The sequence below is a fragment of the Euphorbia lathyris genome, chromosome 4 (genome assembly GCF_963576675.1).
Source record: "Euphorbia lathyris chromosome 4, ddEupLath1.1, whole genome shotgun sequence".
NCBI lineage: Eukaryota > Viridiplantae > Streptophyta > Magnoliopsida > Malpighiales > Euphorbiaceae > Euphorbia > Euphorbia lathyris.
In genome coordinates this window covers 24,027,369-24,044,993 of record NC_088913.1, presented here as the reverse complement: position 1 = coordinate 24,044,993, position 17,625 = coordinate 24,027,369, and the positions used below count along the sequence as shown (strand labels likewise).

Here is a 17,625-nt window from a genome sequence, read left to right as displayed (position 1 = left end):
TGTTTACTCAGCGCCGCTGTTAAAACCTTTTTCCTTAGAAAAAGAAGTCTGCCCTAATTGCGAAAAAGTTTAAATAGTTCCTAACCCCCCCTTGGAACTATACTTGCAACCTTACAAGGGACCAACAAATGACACTTGAACTTGAAACGTGATATTTCTTAAAGTTTTTTTGCCACATTATGTGGAAATAATTAATTAGATTAAAAAAGGAAAAAAGTAAAAAACAAATCCTAAACTAAAATCTATTAAGTTCAAGTGTCAAAATATCGTTACTTATCAATGAGATAACGATTTGGTTAAAGTTTGAATACAAATTGGGTGAAATTTCACGAATTGGGATAGTTCAGGGGCCGAATGTGACCAAATAATAGATCAGGGGCCGAATGTGTCCAAATAATAGATCAGGGGCCAAATGACAAAATGTTGGATAGATTAGGGGCCAAATTTTGTCTCTAATATCTAAAATTGTGTAATTTTACGTCTAACGTCTGAAGCTAAGAACAATTTTACCCCTAACGTTGATAACTTGGATTGATTTTACCCCTATTATAAAACACAAGTATTTGTGTTCTTTATTATGCACCAATTGTGCAATTTTGTTTCTTTATAATTTAATAATAGAATTAGAAATTAATATTTATAAATTCGGTGATTTTTTGAATTTTTTTGTCCAATTTGTACAAAAGACAGTATATTTTTATTTATTTATTTTTCACATCCCAACATATGTTTGTAATTTGTAACTGATAAAATAACGCACATGTGAAGTGTAAATGGTAAGATTCATGACCGAAAAGACAGTTTGATGAAATATTTCTCAAATTGACTCAATTTATGAACGTTAGAGGTAGAATTGCTCTCGGCTTCCGATATTGGGGTAAAATTACATAATTTTAGACGTAAAAAGTAAAATTACTTCTGATCTAAAACGTTAGGGCTATTTTTTTACACATTAACCCTATTTTAAATAATCAAAAGTAAGCAAACTTTTACTTGCACCGACAAAACTTTAAAAGCAAATGGGGCATATAAATATAATAGGCTAACGTGGCATTTCTGTGGACATCTGCTTTTCAAAATTTTAAAAGTAAAATTTCAAAACTGATCCTCTATATTTTTTAAAATATTAATTTAACTTCAACTCTTAACTATTTATTTTTAGACTCATTAATTAAGTTTTTTATTGCCAAATTAGTTAATAGTGAATATCTCATTTGGTTAAAATGCTTTATTCTTTTAAATATGAATTTGAAATTATATTTTTTACAATTTAAATTATGATTTTTACAGTTTTTTTAACAATTTGAATTATAGTTTTTACAGTTTGAAATTATAAATTTAACCATACTATTTTTAAGTAAAATCAATTTTAACCTTACATCACTAAAAATTAAAAAAAACCGGTTTGACTGTTATTTAACTATCACATCAAATCTTCCAAATGAGTTTATAGATAAATTAAAATAGTTTCATACATTTTTGATTAATTATTTGTAATTATATTAGTAACACAATAAATATTTTAGACATTCTTTTGTGATTAACTTAGTTGTTAGTAGTTTAACTTGTTTTTTGTAATTGTATTAGTAATATATTATTATATCTAAGACATAATTGAAGTTTGGAAGGTCAGAATTGACAATAAAATAACAGTTAAAACAATATTTTCAAATTTTCGGTGACTTGAGGCTAAATTTGATTTTTCTTAGAAACGTTTTATTTAAATTTATACTATTTCGTACATTAGAATTAAATAACCACTTTCTAAAATTAAATAATAAGTTTAAAGATAATGGTTTGAAGTTGAATTAATATTATTAAAAATATAAAGACTAATTATGAGTTTTTACTGTTAAAGTTTTCAAAACCTTACAATAAGTCACCATTTGCTTACTTTTTCTATATTTAAAATATTATGGATGAAAACCGGTAGACTAGTTCTAAGCCGCCAGACCCTAAGACAAGTCCACGTAAAAGTTTAGAAAATTTGTTTTCCTTGGAATCAATCATGGAAGCCTGCAGGAATTTTCCCTAAAAAAACCATAAACTTATATCTTTTGCAGCATTATACTTTCTCGAGAACCAAACTGAAAACATGTCACTCATAACAAAGCTTCTTATTGTTTTCCCCATTCTAATCTCTCTAACAACCATACCTTTAGCTACTGCATTATCTTTCAATTTCAGCAGTTTCGATGTAGATGACCCCATTACGTATGAGGGATCAGCAACGCTAGCAGACCGATCTATTCAGCTTACCAGGCAGTCTACTTCGAGTATCGGACGAGCTACATACAATCAATCTTTGTATCTTTGGAACAAAAGTTCAGGAAATCTCACAGACTTCCAAACTCATTTCTCTTTTGTCATCGATTCGCAGGGTAATTCGAAATATGGAGACGGGTTGACCTTCTTTCTTGCGCCTGAAGGATCGAAACCTCCTTCCAATATGGTCAGAGGCAGCACTCTTGGTCTTACAAGTGATGGGCAGCAAACAAACACTACAGCAAATCATTTTGTAGCAGTGGAATTCGATATCTTCCGCAGTCCTTTTGATCCTCAGGCTTATAAGGAACATGTAGGTATTGATGTCAATTCTCTGCAATCTGTGGCGAATATTAGTTGGAGGGCTTGGATTGAACAAGGCAGAGTGATTGATGTTTGGACTGTTTATGATTCTAGAACACATAATCTCAGTCTTGTCTTCACTGGATTTAGAAATGGTGCTCAAGAACTGCAGTACCTCAGTCATGTTCTTGATCTGAGGGAATACCTACCCGAAAGGGTTATTTTCGGATTTACAGGAGCAACAGGAAATAATACTGCTTTACACAGGGTTTTGTCTTGGGATTTCAGCACAACCTTAGGTGAGAATGTTGTCGTTTCAAAACGGAAAAGCAAGACAGGACTAGCAGTTGGTTTGGGTGTTGGTGTTGGTTTAGTTGGTTTGATTTGTATACTTGGTCTTATCATTGTGTATCTGAAGAAATCTAGAGAGGATGAAGAAGTTGCTCATATCCTGGATGATGAATTTGAAAATGGTATAGGAGCAAAAAGATTTTCATATCATGAACTAGCTCGAGCTACCGATAATTTTAAGGATGAAAACAAGTTAGGCCAAGGAGGATTTGGAGGGGTTTATAAAGGATTTTTACGAAGCACGGATTCTCATGTTGCAGTTAAGAGAGTATCCAAGGGGTCTAATCAAGGGGTTACGGAATATGCGGCGGAAGTGAAGATCATTAGCCGTCTGAGGCACAGAAACTTGGTCCAACTCCTCGGCTGGTGTCATGAACGGAAGGAAATGTTACTTGTTTACGAGTTTCTGCCTAACCGAAGCTTAGATTCTCATCTTTACAAGGAACACAATTTGTTGATATGGGAGGATAGATACAAAATCGCTCAAGGATTAGCATCGGGGTTGCTGTATTTGCACGAAGAATGGTAACAATGTGTAGTGCACAGAGATATAAAATGCAGCAATGTCATGCTGGATTCGAATTTCAATGCTAAACTTGGCGATTTCGGGTTAGCGAGGCTTGTAGATCATGGGAAAGGATCACAAACAACAGTTTTAGCTGGGACAATGGGTTATATGGCCCCTGAGTGTGTAACAAGAGGGAAAGCTAGCAGAGAGTCGGACGTGTACAGTTTCGGAATTGTTGCTTTGGAGCTAGCTTGTGGAAGAAAACCCATCGACACCAGCGTGGAGGAAGATGAAGTGCATTTGGCCAACTGGGTTTGGAGCCTTCATGGAAAAGGAAAGCTACTTGAAGCAGCTGACTCTAGACTCTGTGGACAATTTGACAGGCAGCAAATCGAAAGATTGATGATCGTCGGGCTCTCGTCTACTCACCCCGATGAAAATCTTAGACCTTCTATCAGACAATCAATACATGTGCTGAATTTCGAAGCTGCGTTGCCTATTCTCTCACCAACGATGCCTGTTTCGACATACTTCACTACACTAGCTAATGACTTCTATAATCCTACTGGCTCTTTGGAGGGAGGCCGGTACCCGTCTTCAAGTTATGGTCACCCTTCAGATTCCTCACAGCTTACTAAATCTGAAGGGTGAATGATGAATATGAAAGATTCTTATGCATTCAATTTTTGTGCAAAGTACTATATGATTGTCAATCTCTGCGAATTCTACAACTTAAGTAAAATGATCAATCTCTGCGAATTCTACAACTTAAGTAAAATGATCAATCTCTGCGAATTCTGCTAGACAACACATCACATTATAAAGTAGACAAAAAAGTTTTTCATGGAAGATCAATATGATTTTTCAATCCTCCACCTAGATTCTTGAATAGATATTTATTTTATATGTTTTTAATGGATGGATTGTGATAAACTCTATCTGCTATGATTTGTCATACTCCAATTTCTTATAGCATTTAAATAGTTTCAAACCTTAATTTAGATCATTAAGAGAACTAAAAATATCTCTTCCTATCTCTCTCTCTTTCTAATTTTACTCCACGTAAAGTAATGGTCGAGTCTGAGTTCGTGGATCGTCAATGGCGAAGAAGCGAATGGAACAGAGATAGAGGAATTCTATGAAAACATTGAAGCACCCAGGTTCATGGACCTTAATGCACCAGATCTCTACGAACCTGGAGATGATCGTTCCTGGTTCAGCTCAAGAGGTGGTGAGTTTTTCTTATTCAAAATGCTGTTTGGTCTTTCTCTTCTGGTTCCGGGTTTCTTCGATTAGCTTTGTTTTGTCTGCGGAAATGTCTTGGTGAAAGAGGAGAATTGGATTTGAATGTGTATTGAACAATTATATGCACCTGGCCACATGAATTATTCAAGTTCAACCATCAAATCAGAAAATTCAGTCACTTCCCTTGCATACACTACAAATTCTATTTTATTTAGTTGCTCAATCATATGATTCCGTTTTTCCAGGATGTGACCATAATCATGAAGAAGAAATGGACTCGGAAACAATCTACAAAAATTTCGTTCTCAGGGTTAGTTATAAATATTTAATCTTCAAGTTTTAGGTTTCTATAGCATATCGTATTTAGATTCTGGAAAATAAGATATTGAATCCTGCAGGTTATGGCCGCAAGAAGTCCCAACATAGGTCTCCGAAGGGCACTCTGCCGAAAAAATTCAGGGTGTGTATATAGATGTTTCTTCTCTTTATACCTGTATATAGATGCCAAATGCCCTCGGACAGTTCCTGCAAAACCTTCAAAGTCAAGAATAACACGAATGGCTCTGATTTCTTCAATGTCTAAAAGGACAGTTGACACCAAGGTGAAAGTTAAACCTCTTTCTAAGACAAATGCAACCCCAAAAGCTAAGGCTAAGCAGGCTTTGACTACCCCGGAAGCAGTTCCAAGTGTTAGGAACCAGGAAACAACAGTCAATGAAGGTTCAAATAGTAGAGCAGTAGCAAAAACTTTGGTATTTGGTTCGCCGAAGAAGGGTGTGAGAACAAAGAATTCAGTGGAAATGAATAATAAACCTTTAAAGAACTTGTCTGCTGGGATGAAGAAGCTTGAGACCACCAGTCGGAAGAAGCAAGTTTTGGGACATGATAGACCATTGTCTTCAGATACTTCTCAGAAACAATCAGTGGAAATGAATAAACCTTAAAGGCTTGTCTGCTGGGAGGAAGAAGCTTGAGACCACCAGCAGGAAGAAGCAAGTTTTGGGATATGATAAACCATTGCCTTCAGATACTTCTCGAAAACAATTCAGAAGACGAGAGGTTAAAAGCCGAGTTTTTGATGGTCTACTTTCTCATAAGGACAAGGTCCAGCCTGCCAAATCTTCTAAATGTTTGGAGAAAAATAGAAAAGCAAACAACTTATTGAAAAACCATGATCATGTGTGTGGGGAAAGGGTTGAAAATGATGTCAATGAAATGGTAGTCTTAGGTATCTACAAATAGAAACAGCGATTGACTTATTGATATAATAACTGATATGTCATCAAGTGAATCAACACAAATCAATAATTTAAGATAAATGATTAAGCCTTTAATCTTTCAAATAGATATATTAAGCATTGATCTTTTAAAATGATATACTAATCAATTCTTTTTTTTTTTATTAGTGAATGAATTTGAGGGCGAGTCTTGACGCAACGGTAAACGTTGTTGTCGTGTGATTGAGAGATCACGAGTTCGAGTCTTAGGAGCGGCCTCTAATGCACCGGGCCGCCCTTTTTATTAGTGAATGAATTTGAAAACTTCTATCTTAGAGAAAGACAAGAGTTCTGATTACAATCTACTGAAAATTGCATGATACAACCTGTTATTGATAAATTGTTTTGTTCTCTTTTATTTCCATCAAATCATACTTGATAGTTGAATATATTTCACAGATTTTTCAAATTTTAATTTGACTTTATTCATGACTCAGCAGCACAAATGGGAAAAATAAGGGAAGGAGAAGTTTCAAATGACTTGCCAATAACAAAAATACAAATTACCTTTAAATGGATATTATAATCATCAAGAATGTTATTAACAAGTGCCTACAAAAACTAGACAAAGCAAGTTCCTTTTTCTACAATAAAGACTCTTCTAAAAGCACAAGGGGAAAGAAACAAAAAACAACTAACATTTCTCCTGAAGTTTGTTCTATTACTTCGATTGGTGATAAAATCTCAAGACCACCTTCAGATCAGAAATGTCTGCCAGATGCTAGTAGAATTGATTCAAATTCTTCCAAATTTCAACCTACTGGTGAAATCATAGAGCAAGATGTTAAGGGAAAGGAAAGTGAAGCCATAGAGAGTGGTGATAAGGAGAATGCTTTAGCCTCTGATAACAACAGGTTAGAAACTCATTTCATTTTCTTCCTTTCCGCAAGATGCTATCCGTGTTAATGCAACCATCACTTACTAGTATTTCAATTTGCAGAGAATGGGCGGCGTTAAGCCAATCCACATAGAACATAAGATTCTTAGCAAACATGAGATTCCAAAGAGAAATCAAAAGGTATACTAGATTATCATAACTTCTGTTCTGTTGTGTATGTTTGCAATGTTTTCGAGTTTCTGATTTGTTTCTGCATTGAACATGAAACAGACCAATATAGCAACAAGTAAGCAGTCTAAACAAAACTCTGCTACACCTACTTCCAATGCTCAATCCATGAAGCTCAAGAAACCAAAGCCGACAAATCCAAAGCCCTTTCGGCTAAGAACTGATGTATGTTTTTACAAATTCTATAGCAAACAGACCACTCTATACAAAAACTTCTATTACTCTTAAATGGAATCTAAGAATGTATAGCTCTTATAGGAAAGAGGAATTCTCAAGGAAGCAACTTTGGAAACAAAACTGCGCCAGACACGACCTCTTTGTGAGATCGCAACATTTCCAAAATTAACAACTGTTGCCTCTTTTGAGAAACATCATTATGCACTCCTAGTGAGTTTTTTCCCTCTAAAACTACAGACATCTCTTTTGGTTATTTGAAATTTCCAGTTCTAAATTAATATTTTGTTCATGGAGAGAGATGCAAAGTGCATGGAGAAAAACCAGAATCACTACAGACAAAGACTGGATCAGCAGCCTGTAAGTCTAACTGTACGTAGAGCTCGAAATCTTTTAGATTTTTATACAGACATTTATAAAACTCACAAATTTTAATATATTATGCAGCAAAATAGGTCTTTGAGAATGGGGCAAAAAACATCTCCAACTCCAACTCCGCAGAGACATACTATTTGTTCCAAGCAGAAATTGGTAGCTTCACAGCAGACAAGCACTACTCCAAAATAAGAGAATACCTTGAGGAGGTCTAAATTACCATCTGTAAGGCAAGTATCTAGAGGAAGTCAAATGAGTTCTTCTACGCTGAAAACCGGTCAACTCTGCACGATCAAAGAAACAAGCTCTACAGTTATAAAAGGCAGAGCAGCAATAAAAGCAAGAGAAAATGGTGGTGCTTCTTCCTTAGCAACAAAAGCTTCTGTTTGCCCTGCTGCTTCAAGAAGGTCTAAAACCATTCTTAAAGAGCCAAATGGAATTGCTTAAGTTGTTATTAGATAAGGAATCTGTTGTGTTTTTGGGTTCAATTAATTCATTGAATTATAGAAAGAGGAACTTGTTTTGTCCTAGTTTTTGTAGCCACTTGTTAATAACTTTATGATGATTATAATATCCATTTGAAGGCAATTTCTATTTTTGTTATTGGCAAGTCATTTGAACCTTCTCCTTCCCTTATTTTTCCCATTTGTGCTGCTGAGTCATGAATAAAGTCAAATTTAAATTTGAAAAGTAGTTGAAATATATTCAACTATCAAGTATGATTTGATGGAAATTATAAAAAAAAAAGTATACAAGTTACCAATGAAAGGTTTTAATAGTGACTACTCATTGTTTTGAAAGCGATTTTCAATAGTATGTAATTATAAACAAAGATATTGCATATGGAGATTGAGATTGAAAATACATATTAAACAGAGTTTGATGAATTAATCACATAATCCGCATGTCAAATAGGAATTTAATATGTTAAAAGATAAATAATATGTTAAAAGATAATTGATCCCGGGTTTAGTATATTTATTTAAAAAATCAATGACTTAATGTGTTATATACACATTAATTGATCAAAAGGATTTAAGAAATTAATTAAGGACTTGATGACAATTGATCACCTCAAATATCCATTTTACTTTAAATTATTGATTTTTGTTGATTCACTTGATGACATATCAGTGATTATGTCAATGAAGTCAATATATATTCATATGTTCAAGAATTAATATACTATACCACCTAATCAAGAAATTGAGGTTTCACCCTAGATCAAATTTAATTAAAGGGTTAAGATACAAAAATAACTTTAGGATCCGTTTGGTATGTCGTAATGCAATGTAATGTAATCAATGTCGTAATGTAATCAAAGTTGTAATGTAATGGAATGGAATAATAATTCTATTACCATGTTTGGTTGATAATTATGATGTAATGTAATAACAATTACAATACTTATATTTTCCTAACTAAATATAATCATAAAAATTCATTAAAAAAAAATACAATCATAAAATTTATTTACATAATTAAAATCAACGAAAAACATAAAAATTGTGAAAAATCGAATCGAAATCAAATACAAAATGATATTTTTTTACAGATTAAATTATAATTTTTTACCGTTTCTTTATGGTTTTTACAGTTTGAAACTATAAATTTAACTATAATATTTTTAAATAAGATCAATTTTAACATTACGTCACTGAAAATTGAAACAATTGGTTTGACTATTATTTAAATGTCACATCGAACATTCCAAATGAGTTTATGGATAAATTAAAATAGCTTCATACGTTTTTGGTTAATTATTTATAATTATATTAGTAACACAATAAATATTCTGGACTTTTTTTTTTGTTATTAACTTAGTTTTTAGTAGTTTAACATGTTTTTTTTTTGTAATTGTATTAGTAATACATTAGTATATCTTAGACATAATTAAAGTTTGGAAGGTCAGAATTGACAATAAAATAACAGTTAAAACAATCTTTTTAAGTTTTTGATGACGTTAGGTTAAATTTGATTTTGCTTAAAAACGTTAGATTTAAATTTGTACTATTTCCTACATTAGAACTAAATAACCACTTTCTAAAATTAAATAATAAGTTTAAAGATAATGGTTTAAAGATAATAAATTAACCATTTACATATTTAACTCATTTACTCAACCTACTACATATCTAGACTAATTTTGTATGATTTTTTCATAATACCTCAACCTTTCATCTTCCTCCATTCTCTTTTCCGGTTCCGCGAACCCGCTGCTATTTCCCAAATGATTTCTAGACCTTTAATCTTTCTCTCTTCCTTTAAATTGCGCAAAATCTACACCATTTCTCCACATCACAATGTATTTCTCTTCTTCCTCTCTTCATCTCTTGATTCTTCATCTTCCTAATCCTAGAAAATGAAGTCATGATTCTTCATCTTCCTGCTCGTTCCTTGGTTTCTTTCTTCTTATTACCATCAAAGCAATGGTTATTCTACGCGTTTTTCTATAAAATCACTTCGTGCAGTCGATGATTTCGTGAAGATCTGCGATGAGAAAGAGTCTGAAACGTGACGATCTACTTAACGAATCGATTATTTCGCGAAGTCTGCGAGCAGAAAAGTTCATGATTTCACTCGCAGACTTCGCGAAAGCATCGATATGCGACGTAGATCGTCACGTTTCAGACCTTGCAGAATTCACGAAAGCATCGATTCGCTAAGTAAAATCATCCTCTTCCCTGCACATTTACATTCGCATGCTTCGCTAATCTTCATTTCGCGAAGCCAAATCATCATTTTTTCTGTCTAACACGATTAATTTTTTCTAACGGTGGTTGAATAAATAACATTCCTTTCTGGAAGACGCGTACTGGGGTGTAGGGGATATGCCTTTGCTTCTTGTATAGGGATTAATTTCCCAAGATTGGCACATTCACTTTAAAATGATCCGTTAGGAGAGATTGTGTCAATCTTGGTATGCACCATGGGAAACGTCCATCCCAAAAAGTCTGGACTTGCATTTATCATCCCAAAAAGTTTGGACTTCCTGTAAAGAGAGAAATTTCCATCCAGATTCGTCACGTTCACCTTGAAGTGATTAGTTAGAAGTTTATTTTGGCAATCTTGTTGTAAATTTTGATAATGTTATGATTTTAATATTATAATCCCTTGTTGTTTGGCCTTTTTTGTTATATACCGCTTCGCGAATACTCTTAAAAACACGTTCAGATTTTGCATATGTGGATTAAAATCATCAACTAAACCAAACAATTGATTTGCATACATCGCGAAAGTATCGATTCGCGAAGTCAGACAGAAAGGAGACGGCTGCACCGTAAAATTACAAACATATTGAGGGTATTTTGGAAAAGTCAAACAAAAATAGTCTAAATATGTAATAGGTTGAGTAAATGGGTCTCCTATTTGACCCAATTGTAATTTTCCCTTTAAAATATTATTGATGAAAACCGGTTGAGTAGCTGCCGGTTTCAATCAAAATTTGAAAAAAAAAAAAAAAAAAATTTATTATCCAATTAAATAAAGCTAAGCCTCTCAGATCTTTTGTCATGGTGAAGAATTTTTATGAAGATTGAGAGTTTTGAGATCTATCTCTTCTCTTTTAGATCTTTCTCTCTCTTTTAGATCTATCTTCTCTTTTTCAGATCTGGCTTCTCTCTCTCAGATCTGTTGTCATGGTGAAGAATTTTTATGAAGATGGAGAATTTTGAGATCTATCTTCTCTCTCTCAGATCTATTTCTCTCTTTTAGATCTTTTTTCTCTCTTTTAGATCTATCCTCTCTCTCTCAGATCTATTTCTCTCTTTTATATCTTTTTCTCTCTTTTAGATCTTTTTCTCTCTTTTAGATCTATCTCCTCTCTCTCTCTCTCTCTCTCTCGGCTAGGGTTCATGGTAAAGCGTGTTAGGGATAGATCTAGGGAGAGGGGGGCTGTGGCCGGCGAGGGGGGGTCGGATCTGGAGGGGATTTGCGGCAAGGAAGGGGGCGGTGGCTTGGTGGTTTGGGGCGAGAAGGGTGAGGCAAGTTTTGTTGGCGGCGAGCGTGCACCTAGTGTAGATCGGGGCGGGGCGCTTGGCGGGGTGGAGGCAGGGGAATCCAGGGGCGTCGGTAGGGATCTCGTGGGCATGGATGGTGCATCGGCAGGGTTCTCGCGGGCGCCGCCCGTGCGGCTGGGGACGGATCTTTGCGATCCACAGGCGGCAGATTCGACAAGGTTGTCGCGGCTGGGTGCGGATCAATGGGAGATACGGGCGGCTGGGTTTTCTGATGCCGGGGGTAAGGCTTCCCCAATCTCGAGGGGAGAAGTGGGGCCGGGGGTGCCTGGCGCAGGGCTATGCGCCGATAGTGCCGGGCACTGCCCAGGCGCTGCCGGCTCCTCGGTCGGGCAGTGGGCTGGGGCTGTCGGCGCAGTGCCTTGCGCGGGATCCTCTCCTCCGGGCTGTGAGGGGCAGGCAGGGGCTACGACGGGGAGGCAGGCTGCCTCGGGTCTGGATGTTTCTAATAATTCGGGAAGGGTGGGTGTTGTAGGAGTAGCTCATGGGAAGACGGTCTCCCCCAGACCTAGGGTTCAGATGAGCGAGATTGGTAAAAACTCTTGGAAGGACACGGTCATGAGGGTGGCTGAGGAAGAGCCGGTTTTAGAGGAAGTTTTAATGGTGGGAGATTCTGATGATATGTTCTCGGATTCTGATGAGGAAGATAATGGCCAGGAGGATCCTCTCTGTCCGGTCATTAGACTTTCCGCTGCAGAGAAGCGTGAGCTTAGAGAGAAGTGGAAGGTGTCTTTGATTGTTACTATCCTGGGTAAGCGAATTAGTTTTAACTATTTTGCCCAAAGAATACAAGCGCAGTGGGCAAGGAAAGGTAAAGTCAGTATTACTGACCTGGAAAATGACTACTATGTCATTAAATTTACTAGGGTTGAGGATTATAATTCGGTTATCAAGGGAGGCCCATATATCATTTCCAATCATGTTTTGGCCTTAAGGCCTTGGGTTCCTAATTTTAATCCTCACGACTGTTCGGTTAACAGGATCTTGACTTGGGTAAGATTCCCGGGCCTTCCCATTGAGTACTACAGTGAAAACTTTCTGAGTAAAATAGGAGGTTTGGTTGGTAAGGTCCACCATGTGGACAAGACTACAATTGGGGCCATTAGGGGTAAGTTTGCTAGGGTATGTATAGATGTTGATCTGGCTAAACCTTTACTTTCTAAGTTCTGTGTTCAGGATAAAGTGTTCTTTATTGAGTATGAAGGTTTACATAACATCTGTTATGATTGTGGCATGTATGGTCATTCTCAGGAGGGTTGCCCTAAAAGGGAGAGGGTTGTTATAGAGAGGGTTGAGAGTAGTGTGCGGATTACTGGAGGGAACCAGGGGTATGAAGGGAACTTTGGTCCCTGGATGGTGGCAAAGAGGCCCGCTAGACGTAGGAATCAACCTGCAGTGGTTTACAATCGTCCTCCTGATATCAACACAAATTCTAAGTCCCTTTCTCCTAAAGCTACTGTTATTCCAAATGTCAAGGAGAAGCCTGTCCTCAAAGCTAGAAAGGAGGCTGGGGTTTCTTCAGTAGCCTTGCCTGGGTCCAGATTTGGGGCCCTGATGATTGAGGAAGTTCAAGAGTCAGACCAAGATGAGAATCATATGGATGAGAGTATTCCAGGATTAGAGTCTGTAGATCCAGTCGAGAATGTGGTTGAATCTGTGAACCCGCTTTTTGTCTCTAAGGATGAAGCCCAGGGGGGGACCCTGACCCTTGCAGCTAGAAGGATGAAGAATTCAAATGAGGTTAGTATTCCTGTTCCTGGTATTGATCCTGGGATTGGGAAATCTATGGGAGTTAACAAAACTAATATGAAAAAGCTTAAAGGAAAACAAAAAATTGGCCTTAACACTTTGGCGTTTCCAGATAAGAGGGGGCCCGGGGGTACCTCGGTAAGGCTCTCAGGAGCCCCTAGTAAATACCTAGCTTAGGGTAGGGGTGTGGTCAGTTGTCCTCCTTTCTATGGATTTGTTATTTTGGAATGTTAGGGGTGCGGCTAGCAAGGCTACCCGTATCCATATTAATGATCTTATTAAGCAGTTTAATCCATCTTGTTTTGCTCTTTTGGAAACTAAGATTAGTGGTGAGAAAGCAGATGAGGTGGTTAAGAAGTTTAAGAACTGGCACTGTGTTAGATCGGAGGCAACTGGCCGGGCTGGGGGGATTTGGCTTTTTTGGAGGCCAGATCGGATTCATTTTGATATTCTTAGCATGGATAAGCAGTTCATTCATTGTAAAGTGAGTATTTCCGGCAATACTCCCTTTTTTATACCCTTGTGTATGCTGACCCTATCTTGTCTAATCGAAAACGGCTCTGGGAGGTTCTCTATTCTATGAGTGTCAGCATTTCGGAGCCCTGGTTTGTGGCGGGTGACTTCAATGATATCGCCTTTATGAGTGATCAGAGAGGGGGATCCAATCATTATGTTAATCGCTGTCTGCATCACAAGAATAGTATGGATTTATGTGGGCTTTCCGATCTGGGGGCTTCTGGTCATAAATTCACTTGGAAGCGTAATAATACTTTTGTTCGATTGGACAAAGTCTACGCTAATGTTTTAGCTCTAACTTCCTTCCCCGAGTGCTCTGTGTTGAACCTCCCATTCCGTCATTCGGATCATTGTCCTATTTTGTTTAGACTTTTGAGAGGTAAGCATCCTAGGGGTAAGAGACCGTTCCGGTATCAGTTGGCTTGGGAGTCCCATCCTAAGTTTAAAGAGTTCGTTCATGAGAGTTGGAGACCTCATTCGTATGTACTGCAAGCTGCTGAAGGGTTCAGGAATAAGGTGCAGGGGTGGAATAGGAATGTGTTTGGGCATATTATCAGAAGGAAGAACAAGTTATTAAAGAGGATGGAGGGCATTCAACGCAGGTTGGAGGGGAGGTTTGATCATAGCCTTGAGGGCCTCCTCAGAACCCTTCAGAAGGAGCTGGAGGCTGTGCTTAGGCAGGAGGAGTTCCTTTGGTTCCAGAAGTCTCGGAAGTCCTGGATTAGAGATGGCGATCGTAATACCAAATACTTCCATCTCTCTACCCTGATTAGAAGGCAGAGAAATAGAATTGAGGCCATTAAGGATTCTAATGGTGATTGGGTTTATGAAGATGAGGTTATTCGAAACTTAGCCCTGGATTTCTACAGAGAGCTGTTCAAAGAGGAACCTGTTCTTTTGGAGAGGGCTCACTCTATTGCTACATTTCCTTTAATCAGTGAGGATTGTAGTCAGGAGGCCTTTCAACCTATTTCCCGAAAAGAGATTGACCAAGCTATCTTCAGCATTGGGGCTTCTAAAGCTCCTGGGATTGATGGTCTTCCGGCGGGCTTTTACCATAAGCATTGGGATGTAGTGAAGGAAGGCATCTATAATTTTGTCTTGGGGGTGTTCAGTGGTTCGAAGGATATTGAGCTGGTTAATAGAACCCTCCTGGTTCTGATTCCTAAGATTGATAAGCCTTCTTCCTTTTTGCATATGAGACCTATCAGTCTTTTTAATGTTCTTTACAAAACTGTTACAAAGATTATGGCTAATAGAATCCGTGGCATTCTTCCTGCGATCATTTGTCAGAATCAGGGTAGCTTTGTGCCTGGTAGACAAATGATGGATAATGTGGTGATCGCCCAAGAGATGGTCCACACGATGAAGATTAGGAAGGGGAGGAAAGGCATTGTGGCTCTGAAGCTGGATTTAGAGAAGGCCTATGATCGAATTAATTGGGATTTCTTGATGGAGAGCCTTGAAAGAGCTAGAATCCCGGACAGCTGGAGAAGTTTAATTAAGGTATGTATTTCTTCTCCTGTGTTTCAAGTTATGGTCAATGGGGATATGTCGGAGGAATTTTCCCCGGGCAGAGGAATCCGTCAGGGGGATCCTATGAGCCCTTTCCTTTTTGTTATTGCTATGGAGAGGCTCTCTCACCTGATTCAGGATGCGATTGATAATGGGAGTTTCCACCTTGTGGCGATCAACAGCTTCTGTCCCCAGGTGACTCACTTATTCTTTGCAGATGATGTCCTTATCTTTCTTGAGGGTAATGAGGAGCAGTTGAGAGTCATTATGGATATTCTGGATTGTTTTTGTTCGGCCTCTGGGCAGAAGCTTAATATCCAGAAATCTAGGATGATGTGCTCTAAGAATATGAATCAGAGAGTCTGTAAGAGATTAAGTGATCTCTCAGGTATTCCTCTTACTGATTCTCTTGGGAAGTATCTGGGCGTTCCCCTCCATAGTGAGCGTGTGTCTAAAGGCTCCTTCAAAGAGACTTTGGATAAAGCTAATTCGAAGTGTGCCACTTGGAAAGCCAAGACTCTGTCTCTCGCTGGCCGCCTCACGTTAATTCAATCTGTTAATTGTGCTGCTCCCAATCACATCATGCAGGCTTGTAAGCTTCCGGATCCTGTGCTTAATGATCTTGACAAGATTAACCGTAGGTTCCTGTGGGGGGAAGCTGCGGAGGGCAGGAAGATCCATCTTGTGCCTTGGAGTGAGGTTTGTCAGCCTAAAGATTCTGGGGGTCTGGGTATTAGGAAAGCAAAGGACAATAATAAAGTTTTATTAATGAAACTCCTTTGGCGTATGTGGCAAAACCCCTCCTCTCTTTGGGTTCGCCTCCTTTGTGGTAAGTATCGGAAAGACAAAATCTTCGGGGGCCCGAAAGAGAAAGTTGCTAATTGTTCCTTCCTCTGGAAAGGACTTAGTGCTGTGTTTGATGAGTTCTGCTCGGGAGTTGGCCTGGAGGTGGGGAATGGTAAGTCCATTAGTTTCTGGTTTGATAACTGGATTGGGGATAAACCGTTAATTGAGGTGTGTTCTTCCCCCCCGCCTAGTGATATACGCAACTGGAGGATTGCCGATGTGGTTGACTCGGAAGGGGACTGGATCTGGTCAAAGTTTGATACTTTCTTTAGCCTTGAGACTCTCCTTAGAATGCGGGGAGTGAAGGTGAGTAATCAAGAGGAAGACTTGGATAGGCACTGTTGGGCGCTGACTAACAATGGAGTTTATTCTTGCAAATCGGCCTTTGAAGCTTTCTCTCTCTTTAGATCTGATCCTCCCTCGGATGTGTGGAAGTCGATTTGGACCCTTAAAGTTCCTTTCCGTATTAGGAGTTTCCTGTGGCTGGGCGTTAAGGACAGGCTTCTTACTAATTCGGATAGGCACAGAAGGCACTTGGCTGATTCTGGAGCTTGCAGTAGATGCAGAGGCCATGTTGAGACTCTGTGCCATGCTCTTAGAGATTGCTCTAATAGTAAAGAGGTTTGGAGGAAAATTCTCCCACACCATATTTTCTCTTCTTTCATGGCACATTCTGAGGTCGACTGGTTCTCTGATGGTGTTAGAGGAAAGTTGCTTCCATACATGGAGCATGGTGACATTTTCTTTGCTATTATCTGTCACCAAGTTTGGAAATGGAGAAACGAGGAGATTTTTGGAGATAAAACTGTTTTTATGACAAACTTAGCTGATTTCTTCTCGAAAAAACTTTTCTCTATTATCGATAGTTTCAAAGGAGAGTCCCTTGCCAGAGCCTCTCAGTGTTGTGATGTCCATCTCGTGGGATGGAGCAGGCCAAGAAAGGGGGTTGTGAAGCTGAATACTGATGGTTCCTGCCTCAGTAACGGTAAGATTGCGGCTGGAGGTGTGCTTAGAGATGTAGGGGGCGTCTGGCTTTCTGGGTTCTCCCAGAATTTAGGGTTGGGTTCTTCCTTTTCTGCGGAGCTCTGGGCTATTCTTACTGGAATCAATCTTGCTAAAAGGCTGGGTGTTAAGAGGCTCTCTGTGGAGTCTGATAATTTGGAAGCAATCAAAATGATTTCTGAGAATCATTCTATGGGTCTTAACAGTCGCAACCTCATCAAAGCTATTATAAGGCTTTGCTCCTCCTTTGAGTTCGTAGAGTTCAGACACATTTTTAGAGAGCAGAATCGTGTTGCTGATCGCTTGGCGGCGGCGGGCCATGAAGGGACGTTAGGCGTTACTACCCTTCCTGTTTCCCCTAGTTTCATCTCTCATCTTCTCTTAGAAGATAGGATTGGGGTTAGCTTCCCTAGGCTA

The 17,625-nt window shown here is 38.2% G+C and overlaps 1 protein-coding gene and 1 pseudogene across 5 annotated transcripts; both read left to right on the top strand.

The window, feature by feature from the left end:
• The first annotated feature begins 1,988 nt into the window (after positions 1-1,988).
• Positions 1,989-4,186, top strand: LOC136226653 (L-type lectin-domain containing receptor kinase IX.1-like; annotated as a pseudogene).
• A 138-nt stretch (positions 4,187-4,324) lies between these two features.
• Positions 4,325-8,146, top strand: LOC136226654 (uncharacterized). 5 transcript variants are annotated; one of them, XM_066015265.1, is made up of 8 exons: positions 4,325-4,658; positions 4,918-4,982; positions 5,071-6,803; positions 6,890-6,967; positions 7,058-7,180; positions 7,274-7,402; positions 7,491-7,549; positions 7,637-8,146. In XM_066015265.1, exons 4-8 carry the CDS (start codon positions 6,893-6,895, stop codon positions 7,650-7,652), a joined length of 402 nt encoding a protein of 133 aa, XP_065871337.1. In that variant the 5' UTR covers positions 4,325-4,658; positions 4,918-4,982; positions 5,071-6,803; positions 6,890-6,892; the 3' UTR covers positions 7,653-8,146. The 5 variants fall into 5 exon arrangements, 3 of the variants coding, with proteins under 3 accessions (XP_065871337.1, XP_065871336.1, XP_065871335.1); XM_066015264.1 differs by having other exon boundaries at positions 7,487-7,549; XM_066015263.1 differs by having other exon boundaries at positions 7,487-7,561.
• Positions 8,147-17,625: the final 9,479 nt, after the last annotated feature.